The 22,948-nt window shown below is 39.0% G+C and overlaps 3 protein-coding genes across 6 annotated transcripts in view; 1 reads left to right on the top strand and 2 right to left on the bottom strand.

The window, feature by feature from the left end:
- Nucleotides 1-22,948, bottom strand: part of LOC139964695 (alpha-catulin-like) — a 185,658-nt gene that overhangs the window by 30,088 nt on the left and 132,622 nt on the right. The gene's annotated exons all lie outside the window — the stretch shown is intronic.
- Nucleotides 4,608-11,910, top strand: LOC139964715 (uncharacterized). Of its 2 annotated transcripts, none has more exons than XM_071966573.1 (3): nt 4,608-4,754; nt 6,076-6,390; nt 10,417-11,910. In XM_071966573.1, exons 2-3 carry the CDS (start codon nt 6,099-6,101, stop codon nt 11,010-11,012), a joined length of 888 nt encoding a protein of 295 aa, XP_071822674.1. In that variant the 5' UTR covers nt 4,608-4,754; nt 6,076-6,098; the 3' UTR covers nt 11,013-11,910. The 2 variants fall into 2 exon arrangements, with proteins under 2 accessions (XP_071822674.1, XP_071822675.1); XM_071966574.1 differs by having other exon boundaries at nt 4,632-4,754; nt 6,073-6,390.
- LOC139964698 (uncharacterized) lies at nt 11,672-21,549 on the bottom strand. Of its 3 annotated transcripts, none has more exons than XM_071966546.1 (5): nt 20,383-20,869; nt 17,813-18,005; nt 15,962-17,244; nt 15,402-15,521; nt 11,672-14,829 (listed from the first exon to the last, which is right to left on the bottom strand). In XM_071966546.1, the coding sequence occupies exons 1-5, from the start codon at nt 20,494-20,496 to the stop codon at nt 14,524-14,526; spliced, it is 2,016 nt and encodes a 671-aa protein (XP_071822647.1). In that variant the 5' UTR covers nt 20,497-20,869; the 3' UTR covers nt 11,672-14,523. The 3 variants fall into 3 exon arrangements, with proteins under 3 accessions (XP_071822647.1, XP_071822648.1, XP_071822649.1); XM_071966547.1 differs by having other exon boundaries at nt 15,962-17,241; XM_071966548.1 differs by having other exon boundaries at nt 14,687-14,829; nt 15,402-15,519; nt 15,959-17,244; nt 20,383-21,549.

Below are 22,948 nucleotides of genomic sequence, written 5' to 3'. Positions count from 1 at the left end.
CCTTCCCCAACCAAATATTTTTATGAAAATTCGGGCAATATGCTGATAACTTTTCGGACACCTACTGAAAGAAAGATAATTTGCAATGTGTATTTCAATGGTTAAACTTTTATTATCATTACTATTAATGTTGTAACGACTTCCCCAATAATTGTAACCAATGGAAGGGTAGCAACACGGAAAATGATTGTATGTTATTGGCATGCGATGTAAAAACCGATGCATGCCTGTATGATATGCACTTTAACATCTGCAACGCGCGCGGAGCGCGCGAAAAAGTTTGGTTATATTTTTCGGCCAAGTCGTTACAGCCCCCCCCCCCCCCCCAATCAAGTTGGGCTCCTACGCCTATGACGGTAGTTCTATTAGGTTTCTTTTTGGAGTATTCAAATCATACGAAGTTTTGTATGGTGGAGTATAAGAATCGCGAGATACAATTTCTCAAAGTGGCAAGGAAACGTGGTAAATATGACTGATTAAAGGTCAATTTTGACCGAAATTTTCCAATTTTTAGGTCATTCACAATCACAGGAATATATGAATAGGTCTAGATAAACTAGAGTGAGACAGTCGAAAATTCCGACTCCAATTTTCCAACTATCGTCAGTTTTACCAAGTTTGTGGTGAGACCCCCCCCCCCCCCGACACCCACTCTGGCGACGTCTCTGGTTATAGGAATGAGGCAGCGGGACCAGAAGTAAGATAACTTTTCGAGCCCGGCCCCTTACATAGTAAAACGAGAAGATTAACGTTTATATAGAGAGAAAAAAAGAAATTTATTGGAAAATTTGTTAATTTGTAGAAATAAATAATTACTGCTGAAGTGTTGCTACGCTTCATAGGTAAATTGGACCAAAAAATATTTATTAATATTTAAGATACACATCGTATTGTTGTATTCTGGGTACCCGCGGGACTGGTTCATGTGTCTCCATTGATTATGATCAGCTAACTCGAACCATACTTAAGTTTCATCCATTTTTTATTTTTTTTAAACACGAGATAGGTATACGCGTCAATAAACCTTTATTCCTTGTTGTAGATTACGGTTACAGCTTAAATAGAAGCCACCAATGGAATCACAAACGCTGCTACTTTATGTTGCATCATCTCTTTTATAGAGAGTATCAGCTGATTCACTGGCTTCATTTTAAGCTGTAACCGTTATCTACAACAAGGAATCGAATATCTCGTGTTTTTTAACTTTATTTTTTTTATGAAACTTAAGTACGGCGGCACATGAACCAGTCCCGCGGGTCCACGGGATATAACAATACGAGGTGTATCTTAAATATTAGTTAATATTGTTGGGTCCAATTTACCTATGAAGCGTAGCAACACTTCAGCAGTAATTATTTATTTCTACAAATTAACAAATTTTTCATTAAATTTGTTTTCTTTTCTCTATATAAACTTTAATCTTCTCGTTTTACTATGTAAGGGGCCGGGCTCGAAAAGTTATCTTACTTCTGGTCCCGCTGCCTCATTCCTATAACTATGTATTAACAAATGTATATCATTGTGATTTAATGGTAGAAATAAACGAAACGAAATTTGAACATGTTCCCTCCTTGGAACAATTAATTGGAGGATGTAGAAGGTTACTGTTATTAGTTAGGGTATGAGTTAGGGGGGGGGGGGGGTTGAGAGACCGATGTTACAGCATTTTAAATTTTTCTTGTTTTTCTTGTATCGAATTTCGAGCTCCTTTACTACACGTCAGAGATAGAAAGGTAACACCATCGCTTCGTAAGCCACAACATAAACTAACTACAACCATATTACCCACGTTCAACTGTTATGCCTCTTAGACACAGGATCAAGGGGACCCCACCCTCCTCCCGACGGCCCCCTCTTAGAAAAGTCAGGGAGCAGGAGTATGTGCATTCCCCCTCACTTTTTCAACTATAAGCATACACTCCACAGCAGAGCCCTGTATTTAGCAAACAGATCAATTTGTTTCAATGGGAGAGTTACGGAAACTTAAAAGTGCTATCAACATAAGAAAATCTTTGCCCCATTAAGTTGACATTATTTCAGTAAATTGTTTAGAAAACAAGATAATATTTTATCCTACATCAGAAAATGTTGGATTGCTCAGTTGCTTTAACAGAGCAATTGAAGAATTATCTGCAAAATGTCTAATTGACAACTTATCATATCTTGTCAATTCAACAGTTTTCTGCAAATTGTTCAATTGTTCTTTTCATTCCATCTGAGCAATTGAACAATCTCTGCATTATGTCTAATTAACCACTTGTCATATCTCGTCAATTCAACATTTTTTCTGCAAATTGTTCAATTGTTCATCTGAGCAATCCAACTTCACATGTATTCAAAGGAAGCACAAACACATACAAAACAGAATAAAAATCGCCCCTGTTTTAAAATTGGCATGATAAATGTTAACCGCAGGATACAATGTTCATGGCCGTTTTTAAATTCCAACATTAAATATGGACATTGAGGTTTGTGGAATCCTCACATAACAAATAAAATCATCTCTAGACATGGTCATTTTGTTACCTGTTTCATTAAAAGATATGATGAGCAGATAATATTCGTTTTATGGCTATAGTATGAATTCTTCTAATCCTGTGAAAAGACAATGCATTCTCCAAAGTTAAAAGCTCAATTATGATGGTTCGGTTCCCGGCGAAATTTCCTTTTCACATATTTGGATAAGGTTAATCGAAGACGCATGCTCATACCCGGACTGTGAACTCTGACCAACTTGGTGTTATACGAACAAGGAAGTTACAAAACAATTGTGAGGATTTGCAGGTATAAATTTAATGACGTGTAACATAACCTACAAATTCAAATTGAAACTACAAATGCTGCGGAGTAAATGCCAGATAAGAGTGAGGGCGCCCGACGGTTTTGGGCGCTGATAATTTCGACAAACATTGCGAGATTCATGCCTTAAATTGGCTAGTAAGCTGTATTTTTAATCTTTGTCTAATTTCTGTTGATATTCATCCTTCTGTAGATGCGGGGACGTTTATCAGGCCCCAAAATGTCGTAAACCAGTTGATACTCTCAATAAAAGAGATGATGCAATATAAAGTAGCAGCGTTTGTGATTCCGTTGGTGGCTTCATATTAAGCTGTAACCGTAATCTACAACAAGGAATCGAATATCTCGTGTTTTTTTAAAATTATTATTTTTTTTTTATGAAACTTAAGTATGGTTCGAGTTAGCTGATCATAATCAATGGAGGCACATGAACCAGTCCCGCGGGTACCCAGAATATAACAATACGAGGTGTATCTTAAATATTAGTTGATATTGTTTGGTCCAATTTACCAATGAAGCGTAGCAATACTTCAGCAGTAATTATTTATTTCTACAAATTATCAAATATTCTATCAAATTTGTTTTCTTTTCTCTATATAAACTTTAATTTTCTCGTTGTTACTATGTGAGGGGCCGGGCTCGAAAAGTTCTCTTACTTCTGGTCCCGCTGCCTCATTCCTATAACATATGTATTAACAAATGTATATCATTGTGATTTAATGCATATAGAAATAAACGAAACGAAATTTGATCATGTTCCCTTCATAGGAATAATTAATTGGAGGATGTAGAAGGTTGCTGTTATTAGTTAGGGGAAGGAGTTGTTGTGAGACCGATGTTACAGCATTTTTAAATTGTTTTCTTGTTCTCTTGTATCGATTTTTGAGCTTCAATACTACACGTTAGAGATAGAAAGGTAACACCATCTCTTCCTAAGCGACAGCATAAACTAACTACAACCAATTTACCCACGTTCAACTGTCATACCTCTTAAGCATAGGAACAAGGGAACCCCTACCCTCCTCCCGACTGCCCCAACTTAGAAAAGAAGCAGGAGTATGTGCATCCCCCCTCACTTTATTCAACTATAGGCATACACTCCACGGGGGGGGGTAGGAGGGGGCGGGTAACGCTAAGTGCATCAAAATGTCACAAAACAAATTCATATGAGTAGTGCCAGGGAATCAAAATGATAATTTCTTCATTCATATACCGGTACCTCATACATTTAGTTTTCTCTTTCTTTTTTTTTCGAATTTTGATGATTCCATGAAATAGACAAACACTGAAATTCGTATAGAAAATTAGAGTAGAAACGTCCAATCTGGGCCACCTTAGTGAAACATTCTTCTGGGATACACCAGACCCCACTGGTATTCTGCCCCATCCCATCACAATCGATAGTTAGTCTTTCTATACGTATCTAACCAACTTCCTCAAAGAAAGGAGGTACGTGCAGCATTATGGGTACATTGCTCTCATATTTGGAAGGAACTGTGGTGTCATTCAATTTCTGGAAACTGAAGCAATTATAGTAATACATAAGCACGATTGAAATACTGATTTGAGTCAGTCTCCGGAGGTACATGAAACTTATTAGCGGGTACCCAAGATGTAAATGTCCACCTTTATGTAAGAAAATATTATCTATAGCCTATTATTTGAGTTATATTTGTTTGTCAGTGATATTATATTGCAATATGTAAATGAAGTCACGTAATACCACCACTGCTGTTTTTTCTTTACTGTGAGATTATATGACACATTGCGCAATGGTATACTGAGCACGCGCATTCAACAAATTGGAAGGTTTATTATAGTGAGCTTGCGCATTCAACTCATTAGAAGGCGAGATCTTGAGAGATTGCCACTTCTTCTATTAAATCCATCATTCAGACATTTTACTCCTTGACTTGCAACAACTTGTGGAAGATCGACTGTCTAGTTTGATCAAGGTAAGTTATATTAAGTTATATCGACCGATTATAGTTCGTTTTTAACAAAAAAAGTGTTGTCAAAGTTGTCTTATTATAGTTTGCAGCATAAATTTTAAATGTCTTGCTAAAACATTCTCAGAAGAGGGTTATGCGTAAATTAATTTTCCAATATATCGTCTTCAACCATATGTAAAATTTAGAGTTATGAATTTAAGTCTAAATGAAACTATGATGTTGAGTATAGTTTCATGACGTTCAGTGGAGATGTCTATAATATCTGATGCATGAAAAAAAAAAAAACTACAAATAGACAGGGACATTGTAGTAAATGTTTTGTCGGGTATTAATTCTTAAATAATTTCATTTTTGCTGAAATCTGTTTGATTGTGAAGACAATGAACCTTCTTAATTGTACATGCAGACTAAGATGCTAATCATGACACATAGTTAATTTCAAATTGTGTGAGGGGAGTAGAAAGAGGGGAACTCAGTTTGACACTTAGAAATCACAATTGTAATCGCGATATTCCTCTATATTGTTGCTAACTACTTGCGCACGTACTATATCCGAATGGGCGGGGGTCGCTGGGGGGAGTAGGAGGGAGGCAGCAAATAACAAATAGGAAGTTCTTTGTAAAATTGTCTATATCTTCTGTGGCGAAAGAAATGAAACTCTTTCGTAACGACCCTTCCATCGGGTTCAGCCATATGTTTTTGCTGCACCGGCGATGTGGACTGTCCCTACTTCGGCAGCAAAAGTGTTCCCTGGAACGGTCATCATTAGGTCATTTTAGATTAAAGAAAAGTGGTTTTCAAATTTAAAGTGATTATTATCTATGGCAAAAACTACTGAGAATCAGAGTGAATTGTTGCTGAAAATACAGTGAAAACCAATAAGACAGGTCGACAGTTGCGAAATGTTCGACACACAGTCGTGATTATATCAGTAACGCAAACATACGAATGAGATCGACTTTCAAAGATATCGCTATTTGCGTGATAGCTTCTTTCTCCACCTCTCTCTCCACCCACCCCTCTCTCCTCCCACCTTCACCTCTGTGTTTCTCTCTCCCTGTCTTTGGCTTTTGAGAGAAGGTGGGGAGGGGGGGGGGGTCTAAATTAGAAACCCTTCTTTATCTACTATATTATGCAGGTATGTAGTATTTTCACTCACTTTGAACTTTGTTTCGACGAGGTATATAATTATGTATGTGTAAAGTTCTTTATGGTCACAGTGGTTTCACTTTTCAACAGTCAACAGACAAAGATCACTTTTTACCTTCTGATGTGAGAATATTACACTAATTCTTATTCATTCTTAAACTCGTTTTGTCAGCAGAATACTTACTGCCGCTTCCCGAAATGGCTAGAATTCATAGTTTTCTACCACATATCCTACTGTTGATGTCTGTGTACACCGCGACAATGATGAACGCGGAGCCTATAGATATTGAAACTCTCTACCCTGACAACGAAGTCAATGCGGCTCTGGACAATAGTGATCTTGCTGCTATTCAACCTCTCTACCCTGACAACGAAGTCAATGCGGCTCTGGACAATAGTGATCTTGCTGCTATTCAACCTCTCTACCCTGACAACGAAGTCAATGCGGCTCTGTTCGGTTACCTTAAGATTATGAGCGATGAAAAACCAGGTAATGAAATTTTATATTGGTAAATTAACAATTACGATAGGAACAAAGTACACTTGTACTGAAGTATTATTTTAACAGAGAATTTATCGTCTTGGTGGACAGTTGGTTGAGATTTCAAACAGTTATAAGTGTAGCCGTTTGTTTAAATGCAATTCAATACGGGATTAAATATATAACAACTTGAGCGAAACCATAAATAGTTTACATGTAAATTGGTATAATAAACGATCTTGCATACTTTGTACCCACACCTTTAAAATGTGTTAATTATCCATGCTATTTCACGCTACAAACTAGAGACTGGTAATTATAATCATTCATATCGTTGTAAACGGTTGCTGGCTTAAATGGTTAATTCATCCCGTGATAACACAATAGGATTGTTAACGCTTAGCCAAGTTAATACAAATTACCGTGCTAAGCTGTTATTTACAAGATGTGCTATCCTTCTGTATATAATATCCTTTTAATGAACACTCCCTTACGTCGACACATCCCGGCCGCGAATATTTTTTTCCCAAACTGAACTGACGCTGAAATTATTTCCTCGATTCTGATTGGCTCTCAGCGATCAAGTGATATACTTTAGTATTCAACATGGATCCCTCCATACTCTGTCGATATCAGAATGATCAACACGAACAAATTCAAGATATTCACACTAGCAACTTTCCAGAACTTTTGGTAGGTATATATGAACGAACGTTTATAGTGTTCTTAACACAATGAAGCAACTATTCCCAACTAAACTGCTGCGCCCATTATAGGCAGTCGCAGTCCTCGATCGTTTCTTTACTCGCTTGACTCCGCTCTACACAACACATTTTATGTAGCCTATTGTACTATGTATAGCATACAACACAATACACAGTGCATTTGTAATTGTATACATGTAGCCAGTGGCGTAGGAAGGTACTTTTGAGTGGGGGGCTGAAGACTGATGGCCGGCCTGGAAGAGGGGTCTAAGAGGAGGGGGTGTCCCCCTCCCCTTTGGAATTTTTTGCATTTCCACGTAGCCTCAGATGCAATTTGGTGCAATATAGCACACTTCAACACCCACTCCATTTTGTAAACTTAATTTTGTATTTTCACCAGGCCTTAGATGCAATTTGGTGCTCCAAATGAGATTTTTTTTCTCATTTGGAAATGAAAAAGGGGTTTTTTGACTTGCGAAGCGGGGGGGGGGGGGGGCGGAATGATACTTCCGCCCTCCACATTTTTCACTGGGGGGCTGGCGCCCCCCAGCCCCCCGGTTCCTACGCCCTTGCATGTAGCCGATGTACATATGTACGAGGTGTTTGTGTACATTCGGAATTGCGATACTTTTGGTTTTATAATCATAAATTCAAAATGAATTCAGTCAGTGAATCATGATAGGCCTAGTCGAATATGCAGTGGCCGTGAAGACTGCGAGCGAGTGTGTGCCAGCCAGTGAGTGTACACAAAAAAAGGCATTTGACGATATGTCTGTGTCTTTTGACTTGTTCGCTGTTTGACGTTTGACGTGCTCGCTGAGAGCCAATCAGAAGCGAGGAAATAATTTCAGTGTCAGTTCAGTTTGGGAAAAAAATATTCGCATCCCGGTCGACTGTTACCTACATAGAAGCCATATCGCTCCTACTGACAGCAATCACTGATCTTATTGGAAGAACGCTCGCGCCATCTTGGTACACCCAAAACAATGACTCGCGCAAAGGGTGCCTACGTTATGGTAACGAGGTTTCGACGAAATCGTAATCTTATCATCAAAACATAGGCCTAACCTCTCTTTTTTTATGTCGCTGAACAATAATTGACATGATGTTTAACATTTACCACAAACATTTAATCTTCATCGTTATTTGCTTGGAAGGTCCAAGAATGACTCTGTCGTGTTGCATCTTATGCTTCTTAATTAGCAATTAGGCCTATAGGCCTACTTGACAAACAGGAAGAGCAAACTGTCATCTCAGTCCCAACAAAGCTGGTTATCACCTAATACTTGTGTTGAATTCTACTTTCCTATCCTATCCATTGAATATAGCCTAGACATAGAAACTACTGTAGCTTTAATACAACGATAACTTTACATTTGCAACGGTATAGTAGGCCCCTACTATACTACTACTACTACTAGTTAACTTGTAGCTAGGTCTATAGGCTAGCAAAGCCGTATATGATATCGCCCGTTCTGTCACTGCCATTGAAATACCAAAGGAAAGATGCAGTCTAGCGGTAATCAAATGGTCTCGCATCACAATTAATTGTTCCATTGACGTACACACTAAACTCGTCACTTTCAAGTCCTGCCAAAGCATAGATAGCTGAGATATTGGCCTATTATGGCACTTGCAAACTTCCATATCATGACCGTTTAGATTTTGAGCTAGAAGAGGAGCAAGTTTAGCATACTGAACCCACACCCTTCCATCTGCTCGCTCGGAGTAATATCAACATTTAACCAAAGATTTTATAAAATGGTTTATATCACCTTCGATCCTCCCTATTTTCACACTATCTGTATTTTAAATTATGCTCTTTCATATAAAGGCAGAACAAGCAATGATAGTTACTGAGAACATGCTTAAACAAGCAGCAAATTTTCTCTGACAGTGGTTAACCTTTCGAGCGAATGTACACTACTCTAATTAAGGTGCGGTACCTTATACTGATCGATGAACTTTGGTAACATGTTACGAGTTGCATTTTTGTTCAGTTAAACGACGCATTTCAATTTCTTGGTGCCTTGAAAATGTCGTTAAACGTTCATTATGTTCCGTAGATAGTACTGCTTAGTGTTGTTACGACCCAGTAGTACTGATCGAGCAGCAACAAACTGTTTCGTTGAACCATTTAAAAAAAAAAAAACATGTTAAAGATTCCTTTTCGCTTTCCATTCCGCATACATATACTTTTAGATATGTCTCACAATCTGTGTGTTTGTTTTTTATTTAAAGAATTTCTTACAAATAGTCTGGAAAATTAATTGTGCACTTCATTGCCTAACATTTAGACTCTACGTAAAGTAGCAATGTAGGTTGACGCTTTTGGGTGAGCGGTTGATCTTCAATTTGCTGCAAGCGACAAGCAGTGACTGGCTTCTATGCATTAATGCAACGTGCATTGTTATGGCGTTAAGGGGTTCTAAGCTATGCTTATATGTGAGAGATTTCCTGCGGAGCGAGGCGTATGTCAATTTGCCCGTTTGGTAATGGCGCTGGAATCTCCAATGATGCTGGCACAGCTATTCACAAATTTTTGTTTTCACAATTTGACCCCTGGTGACCCCAAATGATCTGTGACCTTCTCTAAGAACGATAGCCTTTTTTCGACTCAATGTGGTACACCTACTCACCAAGGTTAAGATTGATTCAAGCTTCCCTTCTTGAGTTATCGTGTTAACAAGCAAGGCGTCACACTCATACACGCACTCATCCACCTACATGACTAAATAGGTTACGATTATCATCGAAACCAAAAACGCCATAAACCCCAGTAGGATGAGAGTGTTCACAATATATAGACTGTGGTTATCGAGATATGCATAATTAAGGTCCATCAAACGAAGAGTACGGCTTCAGGTAAAGATAGAACCTTTTCTATATTGCATTGCTTCTATATGCATTCAACAATATGTAATAAATAGACCGATATGCATGCTTAGTTTCCGTATCTATTTTAGCGTACGTCTGCAGTGCAAGTAGTCACAATGTGAAACTAACGGCCTAAGTGTACGAGTTTCCGGCTCGAAGTCTTACTCCGAGTTCTACCTAATTAGTGGACTGCTTCGAATTGCATTAGTCGTATGCGTCTTTCGTCATTACAGGACTTTGCAATAGGTCTCATGTAATACACTATATTAGCAGACGTTTTTTCCTCCTGAATGTTGAACTTAATTGATTTTTAATACCTCGATTCCAATATACCGGCTTACCGGAAGTGGACTCGTAAGGTTGGGTGGAGAGGGGGGGGGGTGGGTTAAGTGGACTCGACTCAAACAATGATATATGCATTATTATTATGTTTTTCTTCTTTGTTATATTTAAGTATCTGGCAGTATCTACATTCGCTGGGGCCGTGACGAGTGTCCAACCACCGCTAATAAAGTATACAGTGGTCTAGCTGCGGCACCAGATCGTGTTGCTAAGGGAGGAGGCAGTAACTACCTGTGCCTCCCAGAAACACCTGAATACAACAACAATTCGCAGTCTGGTAAACAAGAAAGAAGAAGCTCTATCTATACTGTGAAATACAGGCATGATTTCCCGCCACTAGATCCATTAGCAGGTCACGATATTCCTTGTGCAGTATGTGAGTCTATCGGTCGAAATACTATGCTCATGATCCCTGCTCGTTTATCTTGTCCGTCGAGTGAATGGAACCTCGAATACAGTGGGTTCTTAATGGCTGAGCGCGAAAAACATTATCGTGTTCAGTACGTATGCCTTGACGGTAACCCCACCATTAGAAATGATACAGATCAACGGGTAACCGGTAACGGAAACCCCACCACTAGAAATAATCAACGGGTAAAGTTTGCATCTATGCAGCCTGTCGAAGGTGTGTGCTCTTCTACCGGAGGTTTGCCTTGTGGTTCTTATAAAGACCGATTCGAATTGGCATGCACAGTTTGCACCAAGTAAAGTTTACTTGACCCCTCTGGACTGCTATCTTTTATTCATTTCTTGACTAGTGCGTAATACGTAGTAAGTTTCGTAAATTTAGCGACTAAACTCGAATGCTATGCTTAGATGTTAATTGTAAAAAAAGTCGCGTTATCACTATATCACGTGATAAGTTGAAGTATTGCTCCCAAATATGCTACAAATTCAAATAATGGTCCTCTCTGTTTTCGATGCTTTTACATTCATCGGAACTTATGTTCTCTGGTAGGTTTTCTGTACGTTTTCTGGTTAAGAAAAGTCACCCAAAAAGAACCATGGGCACGAATACTAAACAACCAAACATTGATCCGCTCTCAACCCCAGTCCCCTTGCATCTAGACTGTGACTTTGTGATCATCGTCAGGTGTCGACGATTCCCTTAGAAAGGGAACAGTTTACGACATATGGTCTTAGCTAAAATGCCAAGAAGTTAAATTATGGTCACTGAAGATCAGATTTCAACGCCATCTTACTGCACCCTTCAAATCATTTTGCCAAATTCTGACATTTAAATGTCCAAATGAACTTGTTTTGGGCGACTAGAAAGAAAAAGAAAAAACACTTTTAAAAACCTGTACCAAGTTGTAGCATGCTTAAGTTTGGGACCAATACTTCATATAACGAACACATTAAGAGAACTGTTGTTTTGTAGAATTTTTTATGATCGATAATACCTTCTGCAGTGTTCCTAAACTGCTAAATAAAAGCTATAATTATGATGACCTCGAGAAAGCCTTGGCTTGACCTCTGACCTTGTTGAATCATCTGTTACATTTTACCGAAGATCAGATCTGTAAACGAAGAAGGAATGTCACTCTATTGGTTGTGGTTAACCTGTCTCTTAGTTAGTAAATAAAATAATCACCATGCATACTAATTATGTTTCGAATATCATCATTTGCTCCTTTGTGTTTTGATATTGGATTGTATGTAAGGAAACAACAATACCCCTCCATCCTCTGCTCTTTGGCAACACCAGTACTGTTTATAACCGATGCCATTGCCATTTGATACAAAATATGTCACAAATAATGGTCAAAGGTCAAACTACACAGAGGTAAAAACAGGCGCGTAGCCAGGAAATTGCCAAGGGAGGGGCGAAAATGTAGGCAAATTTTCAGAGCCGTAGATACGGCATTGCAAACTATCTAAGCGTAGCGCCACCATGGGTTGGCGCGAAGCATACAAGAACATTTTGGCTGAAAATGCCTCCCAGATGGCTGGCCAAATGGCACTTCCCAGGCCTTGTAAGTTCCATCTTAGCATTTTCTCTTTTGAAATTACTAGCGATATCATAAAAACATTTTAAAAAAATAATAAAAACATGCTCAAGGGGGGGGGGCCGTCTTGCCCTTCGCCGCCCCCCCCCCCCCTCTTGGCTACGCGCAATTGCGATACTCTCAACCCTTACGAAAATGCGGTAAAATCCATTTCCCCCTTTTCAGTATTCTTTCGAGTGACCTAAAATCTCCGTTTCTACTGTTTGTTGATGTATTTGGTTGTTATACCTCTTAATTGCTCCATTGACTGACCAACTATTCAGATTGCCATCCCCCCCCCCCCCTCACCATCTTCAATCTTATGTATTTGTTTTCTTTAAAGCTCTTCTAAAACGAGCATGAAAATGATGATATCTGAACCAAACTAAATCACCACAATAGGTAGTTGTATAAGGAACCAGTACAATGGAAATTATAACCGTTTTCATATCAAACTTTCCACGTGTTTCTTAAACTTTGAAACTTTCATATTATCAACTTTTCGACTTTGTTTTCTTGTTATATCGACTATCATTTGTAAATGCTTTATCGAAAGTTCAATATTTTTATCTTGAAATATTGACTTTGAATTTCTGCATGGTATAGCAATTACGGTAAACAAGTCGAAAAATTGACGGATTATGATCAAAACCAAGCAAAGCATTGGTCATTCGATTGTCTGGCACTGTTTAAAGGGTGTGAAGACTCGCACAAAAAAAGAAACGTCTAATGCCGGTAATCTGACCTAGTTTCGAATGAGGTGTAACAGAAGTGTTAGACACTACTATCGATCCCAGAAAATACACACACAGCTTGCTACCGTCGGTAATTAGACACTAGTGTATAGTCAGTAAATACTGCTGCGGTCAATACCCACAGCACAGTGTACAAACGATACAGCGATGGACATCTCACGCCCAGCTAAAGATAACAAGGTATCACGTTTCCTTACTGCCTGCCATTTTGTAGCGACAAGAAGAAAATGTCACTTGCAAGCAACGGAAAGTTAACTTTTTCACAGGACGGCACACGGTTTGGGGCGAGTCTTCAATGCCTGTAATTCTCTGCATGGGATTCAGGTAAGGGGGGGGGGAAAGGGGGGCCAGACGAGAGGAGAAAAGTTTTTTATTAAATCTCAATTAAGGACTCCAAAGCACAATAGATATGGAGGGAAGATGTAAAGAATTAGTCCCCCTCCTCCATCCCCTGACTCCCACTTGGTCAACCATCCCTTGGTTTTTGCCAACACAGTTAGTTTAATAAGTCAATGGAGAACCTATGCTACGGGAGATGGAAGCTAAATGTGTTGCAATAAAATGCAAGTGCTGAAAATATCTCAAATAAAAATCAAATAACAAAGATTTGTAGATACAATGCATAAATGGGAGCACAGTAAACAGGGTAAGTAGTTTTATTTTGAATTGCAAATGTATTGATTGAAATTTAATTTACAAAATATGTAGTTTTAGTATCATTGCACATGGTTCTCTTCCTTGACTTAAACTTTTACTTTAGGTTTTAGTTCTCATGATTCTTGCTTTCAAAGAGCAGCTTTATTAAAAGTCCTTTAACACTGAAATTTCATTCTGAGAAGGCTACAGTGGCTTCCATCAGTTCCATTTCCAAACAAACCTCGACCCAGATATAAATCAGTTTCATTTCTCACGATTCCCACTTTCAAAGAGCAGCTATTACTAACAGTCCTGATCAACGTTCATTATCAGAGGCTATATTGGTTTCCATCTGTTCTTTTGCCGCAACACATTTCGACTCAGACATCACTTGGTTTCATTTCTCACAGTTTTTCACTTCAAAGAGCAGCAGTTATTATGAACATCCCTGACTAAAATTAGAATCTCATAAGGCTATATTAATTTCTGATGTTACTCCCTAATAGTTCAACCCAGAAATGACCCAAAACTTTTACCCTAAAGTCAGCAGTAGTGGGAGGGGGGGGGGGGATTTAAAGGGTGAATTTAAGAAAAAATGAGAACATCCTTAAAAAAAAAAAAGCGACAAATAATTATTTTGGAAAAACTTCTGGATGGGGAGGGGAGAGGGTGAGGAGATGGAAAAAATGGAAAAAAAATCCAATAAGGAAGAAAAAGAGCAGAAAAAAGGGGGTTAGAAGGCAGCATGGTTGGAAATGGAAGGGGAAAGGAGGAGGGGAGGGGAAAAATGGGGGTGGGGACACTTAAGTTTCCTCTAGGGCCAAGTCTGAGTCATGGGATTTACTGCCGGTGTTGCCGTTGGAAGAATAGTCTTGCAGATTCCGGGATCCTTCCAACTGAGGGAACTGGTGGACGTTCCCCAACTGCAGCTTTTGGTCTAGTTGGTTTATCTCTCTGGTTCGTCACAGTTGATGGTTGTGGTCTGTTGTTCTGACCGTTGAGTGCCTGGTGTCTAGAGAAGTCACTGCCTGTTGTCCAGTGTGGGCTGTGGGTTGGGTTGGCATGGACCCTTAGAGGCCGAACTGATTTGGTAATGGCAGCAGGGAAGCGAGATGCATGAAACCTACTTTGGTATCTGTTGTTGAACTGTGAACACAAACAGGGTAAAACACATTTCAAGATATATCAGGATGGAGAAAAGAGTCGGGCATTGCCACATAATTTATGACGTAATGTGAGGTTTGAAACAAAGAAAGGTTCGAGGATGTAAGGTCGGAGAAAAAGGATGAGAGCCATTGGATTTTGTATTTTGCTCAGATTTAAATTACAACAAATGTGAAGAAATTGGGTCAGAATGGGTCAGCCCTTCCCATCCTCCTCCGTTACTAGTTTTGGCAAAAATCATCCCTATTGTCGGGACTTTGCACAGGAACATTGGACAAGAAAGAAATCATGTGCAACATGACTTGATTGCAGCACTGAACTTTGAGATGGTACCCTCTTTAGGGGATGAAACCCCTCCACCTGTCTCCCTCCCCTCCCCCCCCACATCACCCTGCACCTTCACCCTCTCCCATGACCCCTTTACATTCCTCACCACTTTAAGCTGATCAGTCCCCGGTCCCAAATATAAGAGAACATGGGAGTCTGGTAAACTAAATCATCATTTGTTTAACATTACCAACATTCAAGGACAAGACTGATCAATTCTCACTCACATTACTAAAGCCGATGCTCTGGTTGACAAGTTCACCAACTTTGTGTCCTCTCCCAGAAACCTCTCTCATCTTGACGGCGTTCCTCTGGTCTGGTTGAGAAGGAGGTTGATTTTTTTTTACCTGCGAATAGTTGTAAGATGTGTTAAAAGCATTAAGCAACTAGTCCATATTCCTTTGGTTAAGTAGGGTAGGGAGGATTTGCTTTATTATCGAAAAATTGCTGCAGCATTTTTCCAAAGTGGGAACAATGATTATATATATTACACCATACCTGCCAGCAAACAACTTATGTTTCACCCCTGTCAACCCCCCCCCACCCCCCCCCCCCCGCAACCCACACACCCTTACTGCCTGCCTACTGTGTTCCACACATAATTTTTTTATTTGCTTTATTTCTACTATTGAGTATTTAAGTAAGTTGGTCAGCGATTTGAGGAGAAACTGCGCCAGGTATAAAAACTAAATGCTCAACCATATCACAGGGTACATTTTTTTTCGCTGTCAAATTTGAAGCAAGATATTTTAAATTAATTAGGATGGCTTTTAGAATTCATAAATACCTTCCTCTGTAACAGATCGTCAATAGAATCACTCGGCAATTCATTTCTGCGGCGGTTTGATGAGTTCTCTCTCTCCCTATTACTTTCATCAATTTCATCAATAACAGACAACCTTTGTCTCCTTTCGTCTGATAATCTCTTTGGCTGCATCATCTTTTCTTGTCGTGCTCTCGTTTCTCTCTTCCTCATCTCTGCAATTGTTTCTATTTCATCCAGGATCCCTTGCGCCTTCTCTCTCCTCTCCTCTTCCTCTCTCTGCTGCTTCAGCTGTTGTTTTTCATTCTCACGTTTCAGTCTCAACCGCTCAAAGTATCTCTCCAACTTCATCTCTTCGTTGCGTTTCTTTTCTTCTTCCAGTCGCTTCTCTTCCTCTGCTCTCTGCTGCTTCTGAATCTTTCGTCGCTCTTCCTTCTCCTCAATCTGTCTCTGGATCGCTCTGTATTTGAATTGTCTTATGTCTTCGTCGTCAATCTCCTCAGAAACGAATCCGTTTTCTCTCAAGTACTCTTCTCTCCTCTTTTGTTCTTTCTCTTTCTGTTTCTTTTGTCTGTAACCATCTGCAAACTTTTCATCCTTAAGAAGTTCTTTCAGTTCATTGTCCTTCTGAACTCTAATTTTCTCTTCTATTTTGACAACTTGTTCTTTTAAACTTTCTCTTAGGGCGAAATTCTTCTTCTCTCTGTTTTTCTGCTCCGTCCCTCTTTTCCCTAATTTTTTCGATTCCCTTCTTGACATTCGCTTTTCAATTGCTCTCGAATTGCTCAGTTCTTCCTGCCTTCTGGTTTGCTCCCTCCTGAGACTTCCTCGTCCCGGGCCTGCTCTTCTTGACATGGATGCGTTTGCTGGTTCTTGTTCCTCTTCCATCTGATCCTGTCTCCCAGCTTGCCAGGAACCATCTCCTCCAATCCAGTCTCTCACTGGCTTTTTTTGTGATGTGATGTCATTGCCTCTTCTGCTTATAACTGGCTCCTCGCTGTGACGTGCTAAATCGTTGCCTTGTCCTTGATCGGCCACAGTATTATCCTCCTCTTCCTTCTCTTGCTCCTCCTCCTCCTCCTCTGACGTCAAATCACCGACCTTTTCTTCGACAGGCCTGTTTCTCATCCTCCACGATGGAATTATTGGTATGAAGTCATCAGATGAGGATTCGGCTGATGTAAGAGAGGGCTTACCCATATATTTTTGTGTCGAGTTGCGATCACTCTGTTCGACGGTCGATATATCGGCAATCTCGGACGATGCTGGTGTTGGATATCGACTTTTCTTCCCAGGACAAGATGCTGCTGTGGCAAAAAAACAAGAATAGAAAAAAAATATCATATGTAAATTGCATTCAATTACTATCAACGTTAAAAATGAAACCCTTCAAACCATGTATATGCTAGAAAGACTCATATTAGTCACCTTTGGACTTCTTGCTTTCTTTCTTTGGTTTTTTTTTTTTCTTGCTCATTGAGGATATCATGTTTTATGAGTTTTTCAAAAATCAGGAAAATTTTCTTGAAATCATTTAATAATTACTTACAAATTGAAATTCATAATTTTTAACCTGGATATATCTCTGGTCAAATACTTTACTTAAAAGGCTCAGTGGTTAGCTCAGTGGTTAAGGCCGGTGCCTTTCAATCATAAGGTCCCGAGTTCGAGTCACTCCAAGGTTAATGTATGTCGTCCAGTTACAGAGTGGTTGACAATTGACAATTCATAATCATGGTCTTTAAATATAAATCTAAGAGACTGACTTCGGTCAGCTTGCAGCTTGACAAGCCAATGATGGCTTCTTCGCGAGTTCCTGCTTGCAGGAGGATCTAAAATACAGACATACATACATACAAACAAAAGGGAACTCACCTTGCTGCAGTCTCTGTCCTCTCTCAACTGTTTCCTGTGCTTGGTTACCAGGGTTACCAGCAACATGCCTGTCGTCTGCTCTTCGAGCAAAAGATGTCTTTGTTTTCGCACGGCCTTGCTTATCAAGTGTGAGCAGCTCGGAGTAAGTGGTCGCTGAAACGTCATCAACATCTGATGATTTCAGGATTTGAACCTGTATGAATGAATGCAGAAATAAAAAACTGCTTTAGTGAGACTTATTCCATATTGTTAATGTGTCTGTTGCTATCGAAATGAAACGACAAGTTGGAATAACTCTTAAGCAGGGTGTCATAACTTAATCCTGGTTATGTAGAAAATCTGGATGAACAGTGAGGGATGCTGCACCAACTGTATACAGTGATCATGTGTAACTAAATGTATAAGTCCATAGTTACATACATACTTACATGTCAAATACCAACCTTTTTGAGGTTTTCTGGATTGGGAGAGAAGGACAGGGAGGGAGAGGGCTATAGTGAAGTAGTATGCAAAAATCATGAAAAAGTAGATTCAGTTACGAAGGCAGGTTTCGTGAGTGGTTAAACCGTTTTTTATTTGAGTAACTGGAAAGTTACAACCACCATTGAACTGACATAAAAGATAGTTTGAGGATGTTCTGACACCAATACAGTCTCTGGCAAACCAATGATCTTATTCTACATAAATTACACCAACACAACTTAATGAACACCAATTTCAGGGACACACTAAGAACCTTCCCTCTTCTTCCATGATCAGATTTTCTGCAAGGGCCTTTTTCCAAACATACTAACTGGGAGAGGGGCTTGGCCACTGTTTGGCCTATGCACATGCAACTCCCCTTCCCTCAGTCTGTTCCACCAAAGTAAAGCTATTTATTTGTACACAAATGAAGAATATTCCTTGATTTATTCGCAAAACTAGGTCAAACTTTCTCATGTTTCAAACGATTTTCACATTTTTCACAAATCTTGAAATCTTAGAACTTTTCACACCACCCATATACACATCTCCATATTTCTCATAAAATTCTCTATCCTGTTCATATAAAAACAACAGCTGCATATAGGGCTCTCCCAAATGAATTAACATGGCTGTCATGTTAATTCAAATATTCTTACAGCACAAAACAATGGTGTGACATTTAATTAATAACAATATAAGAATGAACATCCCAAACTGGTATGTATTTCGGAAGGGAATTTGTGAATTTAAATTTATGAAAATGTTTATGAAAGTTCATAGGCAACAAAATACTTGTTTAAGTTAATTTACACATAATGCATGTACATGCTAGATCTACTAGATCGAACTTAGGCCTAACTGTTACTTTGTTAGGCTAACAAATAAAAACTTTGGGCACCTCGGGAATTTGAAAATTGAAATAATTATAGGCAATGCTCAATTTGAAATTCATGAACGCAAAGAAACTGAAAAGCAACGTAAGAAGCATGTGAAAGAATCATTAACATTTATATAACACCTATTTTGTCTAAAGAAAGTAAAATGGACATCGTCAAGGCCACATTGTCATGTACACTACGACTGTAGTTAGGCCTCTGTTAACATTACTGTAGAACTAAGCCTTATGTTAGACTCGGCTAAGTACGTCATAAGATTGATGTGCAACGAACTTTTTTCATTGGTCAAGGAATCGATAAGTAATTGTCACATATTTTATAACTTACCTTAACATCCTACTGTATTGCAAAGTCCTCAAGTTCAAACAAAATTCTCGGTTATTAATGGCTATATTAAAGTTTTAATTTGTTCGTGTACTATTTTTCTAACTGAACGAAGAGCTTGTGAACACACACGTACCAATGTCATCACATATATGAACATTTCCGATATGCATGGCACGCGCCAAGCTATATCACACAGTTAATTCCCATTGAGATAAATGGTATAAATTTAAACTTGCTGTAAGTTTACCGCGAACTGTCAATTGCAACAACATTGTAATTCATCTATGTATCATTCACTAGTATGGTTATTGCTCGTTTAAATTTATGATTGTTCTCTTATCACAGTGTTTCTTTTCTACGCATAATTATTATTACAATGGATTATTTTCAACATAAAAAAAACGTATTCTTTGAGGGAAAACCCGTACACCGTATTTATCATGAGTTAACGTACGAGCTCAGCGGGTTCAGCTTCAGAATTACGATTTATATGGAGGATTAAGTTGAACTAAAACATTTTAATTGGAAATTGAAAAAGCAGTTTACATTTTAGTCGAATGACTTATCCTAGGAACATATGCCCACCGTTGAACTAAAATAGATGACGTCAGACGTTTTCCCGACTCAGGACAAGTTAGGGGTTATTTAAAATTGGCTACATGGTTAAACGGACACATTATTGACATAAAAAGAGCCATTTTATTACTAAAAGGGAAGACAAATAAATTGCAATAAAATGCAGTCGATGAAATACATGGGCGGGATCGTTACGAGGGAGCGCCGTGGGATGATATTAATTGTACGGTGTACCCATAAGACAGAACATATACACTATACATAGGCCTTACTACGCATTTGGTCAAAGCTATAATTCCGACTCACCATTGCACGTCGCTTCCTCCCGATCCAGTTCCAAAAGTTTCCCTTTCTGTCTCTGACGCTCCCTGAGCCTCTTTCCTCTCTCCTGACCTGACATTTCGAATGTTGGCAACCCATGATATTACTTGCGCCGCGCTATCCGTTCCCTGCTTCAATCCTGGCTCGCCGTCTGTATACCTTCACAGTAAGGAATGTATTACTATACGACGTATCCGTACATATACATTTGTGTGTACGGAAAACAATGTAGCTCGTAGTTCACGTCGGGCGCAGCAACGCATTGTGACGCAGACGGATCGGCCTACAGACTACAAAACAGAGGGCGCCATTAAAGTTTACTATACATATCGTTACAACTCTCGGGTACGGACGGCACATCAGCACATACAGTAGTAGTGCTCAGCACATCAGAATAACCATTTGTTCAATGCAGGTTGATTGCGCATGCTTGTTCTTTTTAACCATCAGCTTTGCGAGAGCAAATGATGCAGTTTACCCTATGGGAGATAAGAACGGGTATATTTGGCATACTTTTCATTTCTGAAATATGATATTTTCTTGTAGTTTGAAACACCTTTTGTGGACTTAATTTAACAATATCAAATGTAATTTTGTAATTACTTATATGCGTTAAGCAGTGTAGAAACAGGTCGAATCATGTACATAAACATACAAACGTCAGCATTCTGCTGAAGCGCATGCAACAGAAGAGACTTTAGGTGGCATACTCCTATTAGAGTCTATATCCATCAGCTTGATTATTCTTCTGTTTCAGGAAAAGTGCCAAAAGCAGCAGGAGAACATCTTTTGTGACCTATTATCAATCATGATCTCGTTTTTTTGTGGCTTGCATGTTGAAGAGCATGAATGGAAGTAAATGTGGTGAGATAATTTGAGTCAATTGAGGCAATTTTAGACCCCTTTAGGCCTCCCAGGAGCAGCGTAGGAAAATTGTTTACCACTGAGTGAAGAGGTTTGTTTACAAGTGACGAAAACTTTCGGCTCGGATAGCAAAAATCTACACGGTCATGATACGGAAAATTGATGGTGCCATGAAAGGCAAAATTGTCAGCTATCCGGTGATGGGTAGCGTTAAGCTAGTGAAAACTTCTATCTAGACTTAGAGACCACATTACTTTTGTGATTTAGTGTGTAAGTCAATGGGGCTTTTAATGGCATATGCTACCTTAATTGCAATGATAGAAAGAGGGAGAGACACAGAGTGGGGGGGGGGGGGTAGGGGGAGGGGTTGGGGGGCACGGAAGTGGAAGGGTTTCCCAATTTTCATGGGAAGAATAACTTGGCTTTCTTATCATCACATCAAGTGTCTTCAGATGTTTTACACTCTTCAAGTGGATGAACACCCCATGCCCCCTTTCCATGGTTCCAAGTTTATATTCTTCAGGTGGGGAAAGGGGGTGGTTGGAATACCAAAAGTGACTATTAGAAATGATAACAATAGTTTAAGATTTACAAAAGGAGGGCTGACGGTGCACGAGTCCTAGAAGTAGTCCACACACTGCCCTGATGGGTTGGGGGAATACCCTACAACACAGCGTCGTGAAGAGTTGCATAGAGACATATCTTCAATATGATGGAATATTTAGAGATGAGAAAAGGTCCATTTTTAATAAGCTGGCTTAGAAAGTTTAACAAAAAATAAAATAAAAATAAAAACATAAAACACGGAGAAAGAACTTTGTATGGACTCGTTAAATCCTTCATTTAATTCATGTCTTTACAATATCTTGACATAATACATCTTTCCATGAAAAGTAAAAAGTCCAAAGAAAAAAAATCATGTAGCACCAATAATAAAAAATATCTGTTTACCTTAAATTATACTTGAAATAACACTTTCATCTCATTCCCCCCAAAAAATAATCAAAAAAATTGTGTCTGACTCCAGAAATAAACTTAATTAGAAGACTTTGATAAAGTGTCATCTTCATCACTGACACTAATGTTGGTTTTTCAAGTACGAATATTTGTTTGAGTAGTTTATCAAATTTTGTATCTTTGATTACTTGAGATTCACACTCTTTATTCTTTATATAAGTTGAATTTTATGTTAATAACTAATGACATTATTAATTTTCAAACTGAATAGTCAGTTAAAGTGATGAAGTTCCTGACCATTTTTGACCTATGCTCTAATAATCAAATAAAATATTTCTTCCAGAACATATTTCAAAGTAGATTAGGAAAAGAAGTTCTAAATGGTTGACTCAATCTTAATTTTGGAACCTATATGGGCCTACATAGGTGGCATATATAGAGGGCCTGCATAGGCCGTTTATACAGAGGGCATGCATAGGCCACATATATAGAGGGGCCTGCATATGCTGTATATATAGAGGGCCTACATTGGCAGCATATTTAGAGGGCCTACATAGGTAGTTTATATAGAGGGTCTACATAGGTAGCATATATAGAGGTTCTGCATAGGCCGTATATAGATGGCCTACATAGGCCACATATATAGAGGGCCTGCATATGCTGCATATATAGAGGGCCTACATTGGTAGCATATACAGAGGGCCTGCATAGGCCGCATATATAGAGGGCC

This window comes from Apostichopus japonicus, chromosome 23 (assembly GCF_037975245.1).
Source record: "Apostichopus japonicus isolate 1M-3 chromosome 23, ASM3797524v1, whole genome shotgun sequence".
Taxonomy (NCBI): Eukaryota; Metazoa; Echinodermata; class Holothuroidea; order Aspidochirotida; family Stichopodidae; genus Apostichopus; species Apostichopus japonicus.
The sequence above is the reverse complement of the archived record's forward strand: the minus strand, read 5'-3'. Positions and strand labels throughout refer to the sequence as shown.

Coding starts and splice junctions, on each gene's coding strand:
- LOC139964715 (XM_071966573.1), top strand. CDS start 6,099: ATGGCTAGAATTCATAGTTTTCTACCACATATCCTACTGTTGATGTCT. Junction 6,391..10,416: donor TATGAGCGATGAAAAACCAG/GTAATGAAATTT, acceptor GTTATATTTAAG/TATCTGGCAGTATCTACATT.
- LOC139964698 (XM_071966546.1), bottom strand. CDS start 20,496: ATGGGTTGCCAACATTCGAAATGTCAGGTCAGGAGAGAGGAAAGAGGC. Junction 18,006..20,382: donor GGAGGAAGCGACGTGCAATG/GTGAGTCGGAAT, acceptor TCATTCATACAG/GTTCAAATCCTGAAATCATC. Junction 17,245..17,812: donor AGGACAGAGACTGCAGCAAG/GTGAGTTCCCTT, acceptor TTTTTGCCACAG/CAGCATCTTGTCCTGGGAAG.